The 20,526-nt window shown below is 46.9% G+C and overlaps 1 protein-coding gene across 3 annotated transcripts in view; it reads right to left on the reverse strand.

The window, feature by feature from the left end:
* Window positions 1-424: 424 nt before the first annotated feature.
* The window catches only part of LOC144600467 (phosphatidylinositol 3,4,5-trisphosphate 5-phosphatase 2A-like), a 220,950-nt gene continuing 200,848 nt past the window's right edge, over window positions 425-20,526 (reverse strand). For all 3 annotated transcript variants that reach the window (XM_078412087.1, XM_078412085.1, XM_078412086.1), the window contains 3 exons: window positions 18,533-19,289; window positions 9,026-9,141; window positions 425-1,640 (listed from right to left, as the gene is read on the reverse strand). In XM_078412087.1, the coding sequence (XP_078268213.1) occupies window positions 1,547-1,640; window positions 9,026-9,141; window positions 18,533-19,289 (967 nt within the window). In that variant the 3' untranslated portion in view covers window positions 425-1,546. The remainder of the gene's footprint in view (window positions 1,641-9,025; window positions 9,142-18,532; window positions 19,290-20,526) is intronic.

Genomic DNA, 20,526 nt, shown 5'->3' on the forward strand with positions numbered 1-20,526 from the left:
CTCCAGCCGCGGGACAATCGACCCGCGGGCTGGCCATCGACCCAGGCTCCGTCGACTGTGTCGGCCGCGGGCGTGGGCGTGACCCGCGAGGCTCGCCTGCCGGGAGAGATCCTCTGCAGCGGCCCGCCAGGAAAATAAGTCCACCGTTTATATTCTCAGTAACGGCAGTTTTAAGATGTCTCAAAGTAAAGTACTTTGGAAGAGGGCGCCGGGGTCGAGCTGCTGCCTTACAGCGCCGGGGATCGATCCAAAGTAACTCAACGGATAAGGCAGCATCTCTGGAGGACACGGATGAGCAACGTTTCGGGTGTTCTCAGTGCGTGTTTTAACCAGAATACTTGATAATGTATTTCTAAAGGCAACAGTCAATCGGCATTGTGATCAAAAGCAGTGCATTGCAACCCAGAAAGGCAGAAGAAAGATGTTCTTAAAAAATATTTTTATTTTGTATTGTAAAAGCAAGAAGCTGCAGATGTCAGGGCATTTCAGAGATACAAATGATATTTTAATTTAACAAACAGATCAAAGAAATCACAATTCCGCAATTAATACCATTTCAATGCAAAATAAAAGATTCCAAGTTATACAGCATGCATCAATTCCTGGCAGTAGCCATCTATTTTAAAAGGGTTTCACCTGCAGAATGGAAGACCAGCTAAAGGTTTCGCATAGGTTTGTGTGACTCACTTGAAAGATCAAAGAAACTGTGATGTAATACAAAATGGCAGATATTCTGCACCTTCTCCTCTTGTGCACATGATTATTTTTCTAGATAATAAACAGACTTGAAGCTCCAATATCCCAGGCAAGGAATTCAACCTTGCATCCAATTGTTAGAATCAACACAACCTTTCCTTAAGTGGTAGCCTGCTGGTGTCTCTTCTTAGACTATGGAGATGCCTTGGTTGCATGCAGTGATACTCATTTCTGCTTAGGGAGGTTCAAATCGATGTTGGTCCCCATATTTTCCCCTGCAACGCATAAATTCTGAATACTTGTGGTTATCTAGCAGGTCTTATACTAATAAGCAGGAATTTCTTGCTGCACAGATTGCTGTTTAACTTGTGAAGAATGGGAACTCTTCATTTCTAAACGTGGCCTTTGGGAGTGATGGTTATTTGCCGATTTGGTACTGAACCCATGAGGGGTGCAAATGTCCTGCACTTTCACCTCTATAACATGCCAACCTCACTGATACTTAAGAGTGTGGCTCCCAGTTAAGACAATCCCTTCTCCCAATCCTGGGTCAGCTTCCAGATATCAATTGGCCGGGAAATATCAAGCAGAGAATCTGTCCTTTCCAGCACTAAATTCCAGGCATGACAAATGCATTGCTATTTTGCCAGGACATCCCCTGCTGGATTTATATACAACTTCATTCACTTATAGACACTCAGTTCCTCCCAAACATCTAAAAGAATAATTAAGATGCGGTCTGGTTCAATATATCACCCAATGTTTTGTTTTGTTTGTTCCAAAACAAAATGTAATAGTCAGTTCTATAAAGAGTAACTGGTGGTCCTCTTCCTTCTTCACTGCACTATCTTCAAGGCTTGTTTTGAGATGTTTGTTCCAGTAGGGTCTTCCTGTGAGAGGCATCAGTAACACCCGCTTCTCGTAGATCATCATCGGTGATGTCGCTGAGCGAGAGAAGAGACGTGTTAATGGTTTTCAACTGCAGACATCTTCAGTAAAATTAAAACCATTCTTGCAGTAATATTCCTCAACTGCTTGTATTGATCACACCTCACAAAACCTTTAATATAGATCTGCAGATATCATGTATCTGCGTGCCTAAGCCAGGCCTGCAGAGAGAGAGGAAATAAGAAACCTTCCCGCTACTGGGTGCTCAGAGGTATAGCTGGCTGATTGGAGTTGTGGTGAGGCCAGAGGCGTTTCAGATACAAGGGAGTGAGCCCACGCTTCAGTGCGATGAAAGCACCCCATGGGTCAACATCGCCATTTATTCTTCAACACATGGGCCCATGAGTTGAGCCCAATATTTATGGCATGATGGTGTTCCGTATGTGTGCAAACTGCAGGTCAGAATAGGAGAATTTGGGAAGAAGTTACCTCTAGAGATACAGCGTGGAAATGAGCCATTCAGCCCACCGAGTCCGCACCGACCAGCGATCACCTATACACTAGATCTATCTTACTCACTGGGGACAATTTACAGAAGTCTATTAACCTATGAGATGTGACAAGCTATGAATGTCCACAAACTGCAGGATGGGATATCAAAGACAAGTGGGCATAGGTTTAAGGTGAGTGGAACAAAGTTTAAAGGAGGTGTGTGGGATAAATTATATACACAGGAGATTGTGGGGGCCGGGAAAGCCCTGCCATGTGTGGTGGTGGAGGGAGATATGATTTAAGAAGTTTTTGTATAGGCACGTGGACATGCAGGAAATGGAGGGATATGGATCATGTCCAGGCAGATAAGGGTTTGTCTTGGCATCATGTTCGACACAGACATTGTGGGCCACAGGACTTGTTCCTGTACTGTACCATTCGATGTTCTATGAAGCTGGTGGGTGAGGGATATCCTCATCCTAATTTTCATAGCTGAATGCCAGTATTGAAGAGACCATGCGCTGGTGCCAACTTGTGCCAGGTACAGGTAGCTGTATGCACTGGACTCTCCTCAGCTGGCACCGAGCTGAGCTTGCTGGGTTTGTAAAGCAGCGTGAGGTGCCACTTATTCCACCGGTCTGTACTAAAGTGGAACGACAGGGGAATACGCTTCCACAAAGGTTCAAGCTCTGGTCACACAGCGCTCCCTCTTCATGATTGTAGTAATGGAAGAGCAGGCTACACTCACTTACATACTGTTACATACACAGTGGGCAAAGCCACGAGAATTGGTGCTGGTCCTCTGAAGACCAGAGACTGGGAGGATGGAGCTGGTGATGACACTGGACGCAATGGGCGAGGAGCGTAGGAGAGGAGAGGGCACCAGGGTCTGGCTCAGGTTGGCTGCGGGAGGCACCAAACATGGACAGACGAGGAGAGGGATGCTGGTCGGTCCAGATGTCCAAGGAAGGTGATGGCTGGAGGCTGGCAGAAATCTGGGGCTCACCTAGAATGGGCAATGCTCAAAATAACTAGAGTACGGACTGGACTCTGAAACTGTCGCCAAAACATGGCGACTATTGCATGCGGGATCAGTGGACTATTTGTGTACACTTCCTAACCGGGATGTGCTTGGGTACGGCAATGCTCTACTGAACTATTTGTAAGGTTTGCACTTCATACAGCCAAATCATTACGACCTGATGAGCCAAAACATTATGATCACCTGCCCAATATGCTGTTTATCCTCCGTGTGCAGCCCCATACGTGGCAGGGTGCGATGCACTGTGTATTGTGACACATTCCTCTCGTGACCACCATTAAAATTTTCTGTGACTTGTGCCACAGTAGACCTTCTGTCGGTTCGGACCAGACGGGATAGCCTTCGTTGCCTTCGCGCATTGATGAGCCTTGGGCGCCCAACACCCTGTTTGTGGTTTGTCCCTCCTCGGACCACTGTCGGTAGGTACTCACCACTGCTGACCGGGAGCACCCCACAAGCCTTGCCGTTTCAGAGATGCTCTGACCCAGTCATCTGGTCATAACAATTTGGCCCTTGTCAAAGTCGCTCAGGTCCTTCCCATTTCTCCTGCATCCAACACATCAACTTCAAGAACCGACTCTTCACTTGCTGCCTAATATATCCCTAATATATCCCACCCCTTGACAGGTGCCATTGTAACAAGATAATCAATGTTGTTCACTTTATCTGTCAGTGGTCATAACGTTTTGGCAAAGTACTTAAGTACATGCTAAGATACAACGCATCATTTTATTGAAGCACTTACAGCATAGGACCTGCAGTACATTACAGCTCCGAGCTGCTACATCTACTGCCTGACGTAGGCGAGTTTTTAATATTATAAAGCACGTACTAGGCGGGACTACTACTAACAAGCACTACGATTGGCTAGCATGCAATAGCCCATCTACATCTCTTCTTGTAGAAATAAAGGAACAACAGTAGCTTAAGCAATGAAAAACAAAATGTGAAGAATATACTAGCAAAGTTACACAAAATGCTGGAGTAACTCAGCAGGTCAGGCAGCATCTCAGGAGAGAAGGAATGGGCGACGTTTCGGGTCAAGACCCTTCTTCAGACTGATGTCAGGGGGGCGGGACAAAGGAAGGATATAGGTGGAGACAGGAAGACAGTGGGAGATCTGGGAAGGGGGAGGGGAAGAGAGGAACAGAGGAACTATCTAAAGTTGGAGAAGTCAATGTTCATACCACTGGGCTGCAAGCTGCCCAGGCGAAATATGAGGTGCTGTTCCTCCAATTTCCGGTGGGCCTCACTATGGCACTGGAGGAGGCCCATGACAGAAAGGTCAGACTGGGAGTGGGAGGGGGAGCTGAAGTGCTCAGCTACCGGGAGATCAGGTTGGTTAAGGCGGACTGAGTGAAGGTGTTTGAGCGAAGCGGTCGCCGAGCCTGCGCTTGGTTTCGCCGATGTAAAGAAGTTGACATCTAGAGCAGCGGATACAATAGATGAGGTTGGAGGAGGTGCAGGTGAACCTCTGTCTCACCTGGAAAGACTGTTTGGGTCCTTGGATGGAGTTGAGGGGGGAGGTAAAGGGACAGGTGTTGCATCTCCTGCGGTTGCAGGGGAAAGTGCCCGTGGTTGGGGTGGTTTGGGTAGGAATAGACGAGTGGACCAGGGAGTTACAGAGGGAACAGTCTCTGCGGAACGCAGAAAGGGGAGGGGATGGGAAGATGTGGCCAGTGGTGGGGTCCCGTTGTGGGTGACGGAAATGTTGGCGGATGATTTGTTGGATAAGCTGGCTGGTGGGGTGGAAGGTGAGAACGAGGGGGATTCTGTCCTTGTTACGAATGGGGGGAGGGGGAGCAAGTGCGGAGCTGCGGGATGTAGAAGAGACCCTAGTGAGAGCCTCATCTATAATGGAGGAGGGGAAGCCCCGTTTCCTGAAGAATGAGGACATCTCTGATGCCCTAGTGTGAAACACCTCGTCCCGGGCGCAGATGCGGCGTAGACGGAGGAATTGGGAGTAGGGGATAGACTTTTTGCAGGGGTTCGGGTGGGAAGAAGTGTAGTCCAGATAGCTGTGCGAGTCAGTGGGTTTATAGTAGATGTCAGTCACTAGTCTGTCTCCTGTGATGGAGATGGTGAGGTCCAGAAACAGGAGGGAGATGTCGGAGATAGTCGGATTTAAGGGCAGGATGGAAATTGGAAGTGAAGTGTATGAAGTCAGTGAGTTCTGCATGGGTACAAGAGGTAGCACCAATGCAGTCGTTGATGTAGCGGAGGTAGAGTTCGGGGATGGGGCCAGTGTACGCCCAGAACAGAACTACACTTCTTCCCACCCTGTCTCCTGCAAAAAGTCTATCCCCTACTCCCAATTCCTCTGTGAATCAACTGTAGGAGTGAGCACGAGATGTGGGGCATCAGGACTCGGAGTCGCGGGACGCCGTTCCTTCACCGGAAGGATGTGTTGACGGTTGCGTCTGTAGATGACCCCGTCCACTTCGACCGGGTATGAACGTGCTCGTTGGAAGGGCCGTAAATGTGTCCCAGTCGTGTATGGCCCTTGTCGGTTTTCAGACGAACCACTTGTCCACGTGCGAGAGGTGTGAGTGGCTTACTGGACTTGTCGAAGAACCGCTTCTGTTTGTCCCATTGACGTTGTAGTTGCTTCTGCACCACGGGCGGGGACCGAACGTGCGGCTGGAGTAGCTGCTGGGAGACAGGCAGGGGAGCACGGGTTTGGCGAGACATTGGTCGCTGGGCTGGCGAGTCCAGGTATACGTGGGATTTGGCAAGGTAAGCTCGTTCCATGAGTTCTTTCACACTCCGGACGGCGCGTTCAGCGAGCCCATTGGACTGCGGGAATTCGGGGCTGCTGGTAATGTGTTGGAAGTCCCATCGTTTAGCAAAGTTCTTAAATGCTTGGCTGGTGAATTGCCTGCCGTTGTCACACTGAATACGTGCAGGGGAGCAATGTACGGAGAGGTGCCGTTGCAGCTTCTCGATCACAGCCTCCGAGGAAATGGTCCGCAGGAGGTCTATCTTGAACCAGCCCGAGTAAGAGTCAACCAAAACCAGGTAGTGTTTCCCATGCCATTCGAAGATGTCAGTAGCCAACGAGGACCATGGAAGAGGCGGGACTGGTTGGGGCAGTAGGGGCTGCTTCTGCTGATGTGGCGCCAGGCTGTTGCAGATAGCGCACGTTTCGGAACTTCCACGTATGTATTTAGTCATCCCGGGCCAGTAAAACATGCTTTGCGCCCGTTGAAGGGTTGCCTCAGCGCCGGGGTGACCCCTGTGGACGTCGTTGTAGTATTCATCCCGGAGTGCGGCTGGGACCAACGCTTTGTGGCCCTTGACTATGATTCTGTCCTGGAGCACTAGTTCATCGTGAACCAGGAAGTAGGGGCGTATCTCAGGCGGGGTGTTTGACTGTTTGTGGGGCCAACCGCCCGTATGACTGTGGACAGCAATTGTAAAGTCTCATCAGCAGCCATGTGTTCGGCTAGGCAGCGTAAACCATCAGCACAAAGGAGGCCTTCATGACTGAGAACTCATCCTGTTCGGAGAGGTGCTGTTCATTGGTTCTATGCGGGGCTCTGGATAGCGTGTCTGCTATGTGCATGTCTTTACCTTTCTTGTAGACGATCTGGAAATCAAAACGCTGCAGCTGCATTATCATCCGTTGCAATCGTGCTGGGGCAGCGTGAATCGGCTTGTTCAAAATAGTGACCAGCGGCTGGTGGTCAGTCTCAATGGTAACGGTCTTGCCAAAGATGAAGTCCTTGAATTTGGTGCAGGCGAAAACCACTGCGAGCAGTTCCTTTTCCATCTGTGCATAGCGCTGCTCGATGTCAGTCGGAGTACGGGATGCATACGAGACGGGCTTGAAACCGTCATCAGTCGTGGTCTGCAGTCACGCTGCGCCCAACCCGTACTGGGACGCATCGCAGATGATGGTAACCGGTAGCACCAGATCAAAATATGAAAGTGTTGGTGCGCTAGCCAGCTGTAGCTTGAGGGTGTCTAAAGCCCTTTGGTGCTGCTGGTACCAGGACCACGCCGTGTCTTTGCCAAACCTGCACTTTAGTGGATTCAGTTTGAGATTAATGTACCGAGTACTCTCTTCAGATTAACATCGTGTTCAGCCAGGTCGTGACCGTAGACAAGAATATCATCAACGATGATGGCGCACGGGTACTCTGCAAACAACTGTTCCATGGTACGTTGGAAAACTTCGCTGGCGGAGTTGATGCAGAAGGGCAACCTCAGAAATTTGAAGCGGCCAAAAGGTGTGGCGAAGGTAGTGAGGTTGGATGAGTCCGGGTCAAGTGGAATCTGCCAAAAGGAGCTTTTGGCATCCAGGACGGAAAACACTGCTGCGTTACCAATCTGTGCAGCAACATCTTCTGTGGTTCGCATAGGGTAGTGAGGGCGCTTGATAGCAGTATTAAGATAGACAATAGACAATAGACAATAGACAATAGGTGCAGGAGTAGGCCATTCAGCCCTTCGAGCCAGCACCGCCATTCAATGTGATCATGGCTGATCACTCTCAATCAGTACCCCGTTCCTGCCTTCTCCCCATACCCCCTCACTCCGCTATCCTTAAGAGCTCTATCCAGCTCTCTCTTGAAAGCATCCAATGAACCCGATGTGGCGCTCGGACCACAGGTGTGACGGTAGGATCAACAGTGATGCGATATTTGGCAGGCAGCGTGCCCAGTTCATCATCAAAGAGATCTTTGTAGTGAGAAAGTAGTTGTTGAGTAGGCTCATCAGTGAGGCATAGTGTGTGGACTCGCTGGAATTTAGAAGACTGAGGGGGGATCTTATAGAAACATATAAAATTCTTAAGGGGTTGGAGAGACTAGATGCGGGAAGATTGTTCCCGATGTTGGGGGAGTCCAGAACCAGGGGTCACAGCTTAAGGATAAGGTGGAAGTCTTTTAGGACTGAGATGAGAAAACATTTCTTCACACAGAGAGTGGTGAGTCTGTGGAATTCTCTGCCACAGAAGGTAGTTGAGGCCAGTTCATTGGCTATATTTAAGAGGGAGTTAGATGTGGCCCTTTTTGCTAAAGGGATCAGGGGGTATGGAGAGAAGGCAGGTACAGGTTGCTGAGCTGGATGATCAGCCATGATCATATTGAATGGCGGTGCAGGCTCGAAGGGCCGAATGGCCTACTCCTGCACTTATTTTCTATGTTTCTATGTTTCTATGACTGCGCGTCCGAAAAACACCAGGCCCAGGTCGTGGCATGCGTTGATACCGAGCAACGTCTCCAAATTCGATTCAACAATGTAAAACGGCAGGGTGCGGGTCTGCTCATCAACAATGCACTTTAAATCAGCTTTTCCAAGTGGGTGCAGGATCTCTCCCCCATAAGCCCGAAGCGTTGAGGAGGCTTTATCTATACGTTAGCTTTTCCAAGTGGGTGCAGGATCTCTCCCCCATAAGCCCGAAGCATTGAGGAGGCTTTATCTATACGTTAGCTTTTCCAAGTGGGTGCAGGATCTCTCCCCCATAAGCCCGAAGCGTTGAGGAGGCTTTATCTATACGTTAGCTTTTCCAAGTGGGTGCAGGATCTCTCCCCCATAAGCCCGAAGCGTTGAGGAGGCTTTATCTATACGTTCGGCATTGCGAATTTTGTTGAACTCCGTTAATGATATGACGTTGACCTTTGCGCCCATGTCTACCTTGGCGAGTAGAGGCCTGTTATTTACGAACACAGTTACTTCAGGGTCAAGTAGCTTGTTAGACGAAGGGAGTGAATAGCAGAGCTGCCGGACGTGCAGTACATTACAGCTCCGAGCTGCTACATCTACTGCCTGACGTAGGCGAGTTGTTAATATTATAAAGCACGTACTAGGCGGGACTACTACTACCAAACACTACGATTGGCTAGCAATGCAATAGCCCATCTACAAGCACCATTGAACCATTGGTGTTTTCAAAGTAATTACCTCCAGTATTCCAAGTTATCCCATCCATTTTCAATCAGACCAGCTTCATACTTCTCCAGGCCCAAGTGGTTCAGAAACTCTGAGATGATACAAGAACTATTTCGGTTCTCAGAAATCTAAAAGAGACAAGGAAACATATTTATAATTTACTGGAAGAAGAAAGATTAACATTTCATTAATGTAACTTACTTGTTTGCATACAAATACTGGTGATGGCTTTTGGTTAATGCTTAAACACTATTGCCGAGGTTTCCTAAGCATCGAAACATAGAAATATAGAAAATAGGTGCAGGAGGAGGCCATTTGGCCCTTCGAGCCAGCACTGCCATTCATTGTGATCATGGCTGATCATCCACAATCAGTAACCCGTGCCTGCCTTCTCCCCATATCCCTTGATTCCGCTAGCCCCTAGAGCTCTATCTGACTCCACTAAGCACTGTCAGGTTAAGGATGTTTATTTGTCATTTGCATCGGGCTTTAACTGGAACAATGACATTCTTCCCTGTGGTAGCTTTACAGGCACGTTAGAATGCAGCAGCAACAAATAAATATACAGTAAATTACATCATTCTAAGTATATCACACATTGATATTGCAATACCACAGTTTGTAGAACAATTTGTAGGAAGGAATTGGTCTTCAGGGCTGGCTTGTTGTTGGTGGCTTCAAAGCGTGTGTAGAAAGAATTTAGTGTGTCTGGCAGGGAGCTATCGTCATCTGTACAGGCATCAGGGCTATTTTGCTTGAATGCCCCACCACATGTGTCGGGGGTTATCCGACTGAAAGTAATCTTGTATTTTCAGATCATAGGAAGCTTTAGCTCTTTTGACACAGGTAGTGAGCAGTAAGATGGCCAGAGCAGTGTGTCTTTGATGATAGTAGCTGTTCTTGAGACTGTACTTCCCATCGACAATGGGGAGAGCAATATCTATGAAGGTCTGAGCAATGTTCACCACTTTCTGCAGCCTCCTTCATTCTTAAGTCTTTGAATGACTGAACCAGGCCATGAAACCTCCACCGTCTCCACCATACACTTGCGGAAGTTTGACAGCATATTTGTATTTGATATCAATGCCAAAAATTCTTAATCTTCTGAGAAAAGAGAGCCATTGGTTAGCTTTCTGCATAATGCATCAATGTACTGGGGCCATGACAAACCATCAGAGATGGAGACAGCCAGGAACTTACAGCAACTTTGTAGTAAAAAGGAGCGCTATTATTTGAAGGCCATAAAGCATGGTGATCAACTTCCAGTATAGTCCCTGGTGGACTCTTCAGAAGTGAAGACAAGACAAGCTGTTGACTCTTTCCACCGACACCTCACCGATGAAGGCAGGTGCACCATCGCTCAGCTTTCCCATCCTGAAGTTCACAATCAACTCCTTGGTCTTTCTAACGTTGAGAGGAGGATTGTTGTCCTGGCATCACTCAGGCAGGGTGCTGATCTTCTTCCTGTATTCCGATGGTGTACAACATGCTTGAGTGATGCCAGGACAACAATCCTCCTCTCACGATGGTGGTATCATTTGTGATTTAAAGATGATGATGGTGCGGTATCTGCAACATAATCTGGTGCTTGACAGTAGACAGGTGAGTTAACATGAGTGAGAGACTGAACTGAGGTGCCCCTGTGCTGATGGTCAGTGAGGAGATGTATTTGCCAATCCGCGCTTATTGCAGTCTTCTGATGAGGAAGTCGACAGTGTTGGGTACGATCCCGACTACGGGTGCTGTCTATACGGAGTTTGTACGTTCTTCCCATGACCTGTGTGGATTTTCTCCGAGATCTTTGGTTTCCTCCCACACTCCAAAGATGCAGGTTTGTAGGTTAAGTGGCTTGGTAGAAATGTAAATTGTCCCTAGTGTGTGTAGGACAGTGTTAATGTGTGGGGATTGCTGGTTGGTGCAGACTCGGTGGGCTGAATGGCCTGTTTCCGCACTGTACCTCTAAACTAACCCAAACTAAAGTGCTTAAGTAACACAGCGGGTCAGGCAGCATCCCTGGGTAGCAATGATAGGTGATGTTAGGCAGATATATAGTAGGTGATGGGGATATTTGACCTAAAACTGAAGAATTCAATGTCCATACTTAGGGATCTCTAGCTTTGTTCTGAAGATAGACAAAAAGTGCTGACTCAGCAGGTCAGGCAGCATCTCTGGAGAAAAGGAATGGGTGACGTTTGGGTCGGACTGCTGTAGGGTTTGGGGTGGGTTCTTCAGACTGGTGTAGAACTCCCGTCAGGGAGAAGAGAGAAGAGGAGAACTTCTTCAAAGCAGGCATAAGAAGAGGAGATTTCACAGTGGAGCAGATAAAATGTGTGGGAAGGAGCTGCAGATGCTGGTTTATACTGAAGTTACCTATCGTTGTTCAGTCTGGGGATAAGGGGAACGAGAGCAGGACTGTGGGACATAGAGGAGATGCAGGTGTGGGATCTCTCTGACACTAGAAAAAGAGGACATAGAAACATAGAAAATAGGTGCAGGAGGAGACCATTCAAACCGCCATTCATTGTGATCATGGCTGATCATCCACAATCAGTAACCCATGCCTGCCTTCTCCCCATATCCCTTGATTCTACTAGCCCCTAGAGCTCTATCTAATTCGGATGTCTTAGAATGGAAAACCTCATCTTGGGAACAGATGTTTAAATTTTAGATTATCCTGTCCTATTGCTAACAAAATGTCACCACACCACCGTGCCATTTTTTTCACACTTTCCAGAATCAATTAATTTTGGAGATTGATTAATGAAAATGGTCCAATCTCTCTGATGTATATAGAGAAATAATTGCATTTACACTATGATATTCTCACCATACAGTCATAGAGAGTCATAGAATGATACAGCGTGGAAACAGACCCTTTGGCCCAACTTGCCCACACCGGCCAACATGTCCCAGCTAAACTAGTCCCACCTGTCCAATCCATCTACGTGTCTAACTGTTTCTTAAACGTTGGGATAGTCCCTGCCTCAACTACCTTCTTTGGCAGCTTGTTCCATACACCCACCACCCTTTGTGTGAAAAAGTTACCCCTCAGATTCCTGTTAAATCGTTTCCCCTTTACCTTAGACCTATGTTCTCTGGTCCTTGATTCCCCTACTCTGGGCAAGAGACTCTGTGCATCTACCCAATCTATTCCTCTCATGATTTTATATACCTCTATAAGATCTCCCTTCATCCTCCTGCGCTCTAAGGAATAGAGACCCAGCCTACTTAACCTCTCCCTATAGCTCAGACCCTCTAATCCTAGCAACATCCTCGTAAATCTTCTCTGAACCCTTTCCAGCTTGACAGCATATTTCCTATAACACGGTGCCCAGAACTGAACACAATACTCTAAATGCGGTCTCACCAATGTCTTATACAACTGCATCATGACCTCCCAACTTCTATACTGAATACACTGACTGATGAAGTCCAATGTGCCAAAAGCCTTTTTGACCACCTTATCTACGTGCGACTCAACCTTCAAGGAACCATGCACCTGTACTCCTAGATCCCTCTGCTCTACAACACTCACCAGAGCCCTGCCATTCACTGTGTAGATTCTGCCCATGTTAGACTTTCCAAATGCAACACCTCACCTTTCTCTGTATTAAATTCCATCACCTATTCCTCAGTCTACCTGGTCAATCGATCTAGATTCTACTGCAATTTTTCATAACCATCTTCACTATCTGCAAAACCACCCACTTTTGTATCATCAGCAAACTTGCTAATCTTGCCGTGTATGTTCTCATTCAAATCATTGATGTAGATGACAAACAGTAAAGGGCCCAGCAGCGAACTCTGAGGCACACCACTAGTCACAGGCCTCCAGTTTGAGAAGCAACCTTCCACCATCACCCTCTGCTTCCTTCCATGGAACCAATTCACTATCCATTTAGCTATCTCTCCTTGGATCCCATGCGATCTAACCTTCTAGAGCAGCCTACCATGCGGAACCTGGTGAATGCCTCACTGAAATCCATGTACACAACATCTACAGCTCTGCCCTCATTGACCTTTTTGGTCACGTCTTCAAAAAACTCAATCAGATTTGTTAGACTCGACCTCGGACGAACAAAGGAATGTCCTTGTGAGTTGCAGCCAACAAGCAACTGCTGAGCTGCAGTCACGGGTGAAGTATAAACCACAATGACCAATCTGTGCAGAGTAAGCCCACAAACGTAATGTGATAACGGACAAATCATCCAGTGAAGAGACACAAAGTGCTGGAATGACTCGACAAGACAGGCAGCATCTTTGGAGAAAAGGAATGCGTGACGTTTCAGTCGAAACCCTTCCTCAGACCTAGAGTCTGGGGATAGGGAACCTAGATATGAAAGAGTACATAATGCAAGGTGTGAAAAGAACGGATCAAAGCAGACAATGCTCAAGAAAATCTACAATGATTCATTGTTGGCTGAGGGGAAAGTGACAATGAAGTGCACAAATTGCAAAATTAATCAGAACAATGAAACTAGTAGGAGGACTAGGGTAGGGGAGAGATGGAGAGAGAGGGTGAGCCAGAGTTACTTGCAGTTAGAGAAATCAATATTCATACCACTGGGGTGTAACCTGCCCAACTGAAATAGAAACATAGAAACATAGAAAATAGGTGCAGGAGTGGGCCATTCGGCCATTCAATATGATCATGGCTGATCATCCAGCTCAGTAACCTGTACCTACCTTCTCTCCATACCCCTGATCCCTTTAGCCACAAGGGCCACATCTAACTCCTTCTTAAATATAGCCAATGAACTGGCCTCAACTACCTTCTGTGGCAGAGAATTCCACAGACTCACCACTCTGTGTGAAGAAATGTTTTCTCATCTCGGTCCTAAAAGACTTCCCCCTTATCCTTAAGCTGTGACCCCTGGTTCTGGACTTCCCCAACATCGGGAACAATCTTCCCGCATCTAGCCTCTCCAACCCCTTAAGAATTTTATATGTTTCAATAAGATCCCCCTTCAGTCTTCTCAATTCCAGCGAGTATAAGCCTAGTCTATCCAGTCTTTCTTCATATGAAAGTCCTGCCATCCCAGGGATCAATCTGGTGAACCTTCTCTGTACTCCCTCTAAGGCTAGAATGTCTTTCCTCAGATGCGGAGACCAAAACTGTACACAATACTCCAGGTGCGGTCTCACCAAGGCCCTGTACAACTGCAGCAGAACCTCCCTGCTCCTATACTCAAATCCTCTTGCTATGAATGCTAACATACCATTCGCTTTCTTCACTGCCTGCTGCACCTGCACACTTGCTTTCAATGACTGGTGCACCATGACACCCAGGTCACGTTGCATCTCCCCTTCTCCCAATCGGTCACCATTCAGGTAATACTCTGCTTTCCTGTTCTTGCCGCCAAAGTGGATAACCTCACATTTATCCACATTATATTGCATCTGCCATGCATTTGCCCACTCGCCTAATCTATCCAAGTCACTCTGCAGCCTCCTAGCATCCTCCTCGCAGCTAACACTGCCACCCAGCTTCGTGTCATCCGCAAACTTAGAGATATTGCATTCAATTCCCTCGTCCAAATCATTAATATATATTGTAAATAACTGGGGTCCCAGCACTGAGCCTTGCGGTACCCCACTAGTCACTGCCTGCCATTCCGAAAAGGACCCGTTTATTCCTACTCTTTGCTTCCTGTCCGCCAACCAATTCTCTATCCACCTCAATACCGTGTGCTTTAAGTTTGTACCTCAATCTCCTATGTGGGACCTTGTTGAAGGCCTTCTGAAAGTCCAGATATAACACATCGACTGGTTCTCCCTTATCCACTCTACTAGTTACATCCTCGAAAAATTCTATAAGATTCGTCAGGCATGATTTGCCTTTCATAAATCCATGCTGACTTTGTCCGATGATTTCACCACTTTCCAAATGTGATGCTATCACATCTTTAATAACTGACTCTAGCATTTTCGCCACTACCGATGTTAGGCTAACTGGTCTATAATTCCCCGTTTTCTCTCTCCCTCCCTTTTTAAAAAGTGGAGTTACATTAGCTACCCTCCAATCCTCAGGAACTACTCCAGAATCTAAAGAGTTTTGAAAAATTATCACTAATGCATCCACTATTTCTGAGGCTACTTCCTTAAGCACTCTGGGATGCAGCCTATCTGGCCCTGGGGATTTATCGGCCTTTAATCCATTTAATTTACCTAACACCACTTCCTGACTAACCTGGATTACCCTCAGTTCCTCCATCTCGTTAGACCCCCGGTCCCCTGTTATTTCCGGCAGATTGTTTATGTCTTCCCTAATGAAGACAGAACCAAAGTAGTTGTTCAATTGGTCTGCCATCTCCTTGTTCCCTAGGATCAATTCACCTGTTTCCGACTGCAAGGGACCTACATTTGTCTTAACTAGTCTTTTTCTCTTCACATATCTATAAAAGCTTTTGCAGTCAGTTTTTATGTTCCCTGCCAGTTTTATCTCATAATCTATTTTCCCTTTCCTAATTAAGCCCTTTGTCCTCCTCTGCTGGACTCTGAATTTCTCCCAGTCCTCTGGTGTGATACTTTTTCTGGCTAATTTATATGCTTCATCTTTTGTTTTAATATTATCCTTGATTTCCCTTGTTAGCCACGGATGCACTACCTTTCCTGGTTTGTTCTTTTGCCAAACTGGGATGAACACTTGTTGTAGTTCATCCATGCAATCGTTAAATGCCTTCCATTGCATGTCCACCGTCAACCCTTTAAGTATAAATTGCCAGTCTATCTGAGGCGTTTGGCCTCACTCTGATGATGGAGGAGGCCCAGGACAGAAAGGTCATTGTGTGAATGGGAGAGGGGAGTTAAAGTGTTTAGCAACCGGGAGATCAGGTAGGTTCAGGCAGACTGATAGGAGGTGTTCAGCAAAACGATCGGCGAGCCTGCGTTTGGTCTCGCCGATATGTAGGAGTCCACACCTGGAACAGCAGATACAATGGACGAGGTTGGTGCAAGTAAACCTCTGCCTCACCTGAAAGGATCATCGGGGACCTTGTGGAGGACTCTGACCCGGTTACAACTGGGGGAAGGGGGAGCAAGGGTGGAGCTGTGGGGTACCGAGGAGACACGTGTGAGGGCCTCATCTATGATGGAAGAAGGGAACACCCGTTCCCTAAAGAATGAGGACATCTTGGATGTCTTGGTATGGAACACCTCCTCTTGGGCCAGTTGTGGCGTAAACAGAGGAATTAGGAGTAGGTAATAGCTGTAGGAGTCAGTAGGTTTATAATGGATATCAGTCGATAGTCTCTCTCCTGTGATGGAGACCGTGAGATCAGGGATCCTGCACAAATAATCTGCTGAAGCTGGTTAAGGGCTAAATATAGTTGGATATTAAAAATCCCTAGATAGACACAAAATGCTGGAGTAACTCAGGGGGCAGGCAGCATATTTGGAGATAAGGAATGGGGTGATGTTTTGGGTTGAGTCCCTTCTTCACACTTCAATAATTCCCTAATAGTTTTCAAACCAAAGTCATGGAATTTTCTGCATCCACCTAAGAGGTCAAGAGGCACTACAGTTCAATGTGTCATCTGAGTATTGGCAGACATAAACAGACAGTGCAGCACTGCCCCAGTGCTCCCCGTTCCATGTTTTGATAAAGGAAATGAAATAAGAATGAATTATATTAAAAATTAACTTTTTTTTTCCCAAACATGTCGTTATGTAGAGGAAGGAACTGCAGATGCTGGTTTAAACCGGATAGACACAAAATGCTGGAGTAACTCAACGGGACAGGCAGCATCTCTAGACAGAAGGAATGGGTGACGTTTCGGGTTGAGACAAGGGTCTGAAGAAAGGTCTCGATCCGAAATGTCACATATTCGTTCTCTCCAGAGATGCTGCCTGTCCCACTGAGTTACTCCAGCTTTTTGTGTCTCACGTCGTTATGTAGAGATGGGTTGATATTTAAAACAATTTGCCACACGCTCACACACACACACACACACACACTAGGTGCAAGCACACACAAACATACACTACAAGTGCACAAATGTGCACACACACTTACCATATACAAATATGCATGCACACACGCACTTACACACACAAACACACACTAGGTGCACATACACACAAACGCACACTACAAGTGCACAAATGCACACACTCCTACAGTATACAAACATGCATGCACACACACCTACACACACAAGTCATGCACGTAGACACATGCACATCATGTAGTGACCAGGGATAACAAGGCTGCATAACATGCCTTGTCACGAGCCAGCACCTTTGAGTTAATTTGCTGCATCCTAGTTGTTGATATTTTTGCTTCTTAGTTTTAGTTTTAATTTAGTTTAGAGATACAGCGTGGAAACAGGTCCTTCGGCCCACCGGGTCCGCGCCGACCAGTGATCCCCACATACTAACACTTTCCTATACCCACTAGGAACAATTTTTACATTTACCAAGCCAATTAACCTACAAACTTATACGTCTTTGGAGTGTGGGAGGAAACCGAAGATCTCGGAGAAAACCCACGTGGTCACGGGGAGAACGTACAAACTCTGTCCAGACAGCACCCGAAGTCGGGATGGAACCCAGGTCTCCGGTGCTGCATTCACTGTAAGGCAGCAACTCTACCGCTGCACCACCGTATCGCCCAAATAAAAAAAAAAATGTTGATGTTTTTGCTTCTTCATTCACACGATGTGGGCATTTCTGGCAGGACCAGATGTGCATCTACACACTGGGTTACTCAGCTACTTCAAAGACGTCTTATCTGTGTCAGATAGCCCAGGAATTTTGGTGATGTTTTACAACAACCCAAAAGTTTAAACCATTAGTCCAGATCCCAGGGATTTGATGGCTATCCCACTACATCATTATCCGACTGTGATCTTCAATTGATCTGAAGAAGATTTACAAGGATGTTGCCAGTATTCGAGAGGCTGAGCTACAAGGAGACACTGAGCAGGCTAGGATTTTATTCCTTGGAGTGCAGGGGGATAAGGTTTGAACTTCTCAAGATGCACAAAATAATGAGAGGAATAGATCAGATAAATGCACAGAATCTTTTGCCCACAGTCAGGGAATCAAGAACCAGAGGACATACTGTAGGTTTGAGGTAAACGTGGAAAGATTTAATAGGAACCTGAGGGGTAACTTTTTTACAAAAGGGATGGTGGGTGTATGGAACAAGCTGCCGGAGGAGGTAGTTTGGGCAGGCACTATTGCATCGTTTAAGAAACATTCAGACAGGTACATGGAAAGGACAGGTTTTGAGGGATGCGGGCCAAACACAGGCAGGTGGGACTATTGTAGATGGGGCATGTGTGTTGGCATGATCTGAAGGACCTGTTTCCACCTTGTATGGCTCTATGACTATGACTGATCAAAGCTTTATGCATGTTAGTACTATCTGGGGAAACACTCATACCCACAAGTCATTTGGGGAGTTGCCTTTTAATTTATAAATGTTATAAACTTGTGTTGTAAATTTGTGTCTGGATGGAACACAGATTCAGTGGGTGATATCATACTGATGGTCGTACTTGATTCCAAACCTACCCCAAGCTCCATGGCCCTGGTCTTGATGGGCAATGGTGGTGGTACATTCAGGTGCCCGTGATCCGCCCGTGTGGGTCGCGGTTGAACCTCTGGTGCTTTGTTTCTCGCCGGCAGTCGGGGGCTTTTGGCGGGACGTTCACGAACGGGAACGGGTAGCTCGCTTCTGTTGGTCTGTCGGTCCTTATCGCTCAGTAGTTTCACCATGTGGCCCACAGAATGTTCCTCTGGCCACCTGTCACTGATCTTATCTCTGACCTCGCCAATCAGGGAAGCCTGGGGCATGTTCTTGGCTGCCACTGGTGGCTTGATTCTCGGACCCGCCGTGCGAGATTTGAACTCAACGAGGTCCCTCGCTGGCGCCGTGTTCTTCAGCCTCTCTTGCCCGACCTTGGCCGTCGCAGCTTGGGCTGATTTACCCCACACGCCTTCAGAAGTGGCATAGAGGGGATTGTTCTGCATTTCCACTTCCATCATTCTGTGGAACATGTGTTGGTTTTGATCATAAGAGCCCTCATGCTCAGAGGAAGCACTGTCATTGATGAGATGTCGGAGTGAGTACTCCTTGGCCTTCTCCATCGGCGTTGGAGGAAGAGGGTGCGTCTTATTCCTTGGGATAGGTTTCGACAACGGATTCCCTGGATTTTCCTGACAGCCCGTTCCAGACTGGGAGTAAGAGAGTCCTTCGAGTACAAAGTAGGCTGGGTTGTTGAAACTGTTTGCATGAGGATCATCATCGGCTGTGCAAGCTGGTTTCAGCCTGAAAACACAATATAAAAGTTATTGTCCAGGTGAGAAACACCATCTTCAAAGAGTATAGTTATCAATTACTGTTAAATCAAGATAAACTTGAGGTCGAAGAGTTTTGCATCAGTTAAATTAATTTTAAAGGAGGTCTAGTAGCCAGACTGACTGCACTGTGGGGTAGAATAGTAGTGCAGTTGGAGTTAGTCCATACAGTTAGTGCTGCTGCTTTACTGCAACACAGACCCACGTTCGAACCTGACATTGGATGCTGTCTGTATGGAGTTTACATGTTCTCCCTACAACTGTGGGAGTTTCCTCAGGGTGTTCCAGTTTCCTCCCACATCCTAAAGACGTGCAGGTTTGTAGGTTAATTGGCCTCTCTAACAAAAATCCCCCTAATGTAGGAAATGGATAAGAAAATGGAATAACAATAGAAATAGTGTGCATTGGTGATCAATGGATGCCCCAGACAGTGGGCTGAAGGTCATGTTTCCATGCTGTCTCCATACCAAACTAAACCAAACTAAAATCTTTACTAAATACCAGTGGAAAGCACTCCTGCATACCAATGCTGAAATACTTGTCTGGATGCTGGATAGTGTAAGATGCCTCATTACGCCAGCCTCATGATTTACTCAATATAACAAACTTGTGTTGCTGCTGATTCCTACCACTGTTATCGAAAGAAGAATATTGTCAACTCCTCAAAGAAAACAAACTCAATGCTAGCATTTATTTCAAGAGGGCTTGTGTACAAAAACAGGGATGTAATGCTGAGGCTCTATAAGGCGCTGGTTAGGTCGCATTTGGAATATTGTGGGCACCATATCTGAGGACGGATGTGCTGGCCCTGGAGTGGGCCAAGAGGTTTACAAGAATGATCCCAGGAATGAGTAAGTTAACCTACTATGAGTGTTTGTTGGCACTCGGCCTGTTCTCGCTGAAGTTTAGAATAATGAGGGGGGGACTCATTTAAACGTACAGAATAGTGAAAGGCTTGGATAGAGTGGATGTGGAGAGGATGTTTCCACAAGTGGGAGAGTCTAGGACCAGAGGTCATAGCCTCAGAATTAAAGGACGTTCTTTTAGGAAGGAGACGAGGAGAAATTTCTTTAGTCAGAGGGTGGTGAATCTGTGGAATTCTTTGCCAAAGGAGGCTGTGGAGGTCAAGTCAGTGGATATTTTTAAGGCAGTGATAGATGATTAGTACAGGTGTCAGAGGTTATGGGGAGAAGGCAGGAGAATGGGGT

The sequence above is a fragment of the Rhinoraja longicauda genome, chromosome 15 (assembly GCF_053455715.1).
Source record: "Rhinoraja longicauda isolate Sanriku21f chromosome 15, sRhiLon1.1, whole genome shotgun sequence".
Lineage (NCBI taxonomy): Eukaryota > Metazoa > Chordata > Chondrichthyes > Rajiformes > Arhynchobatidae > Rhinoraja > Rhinoraja longicauda.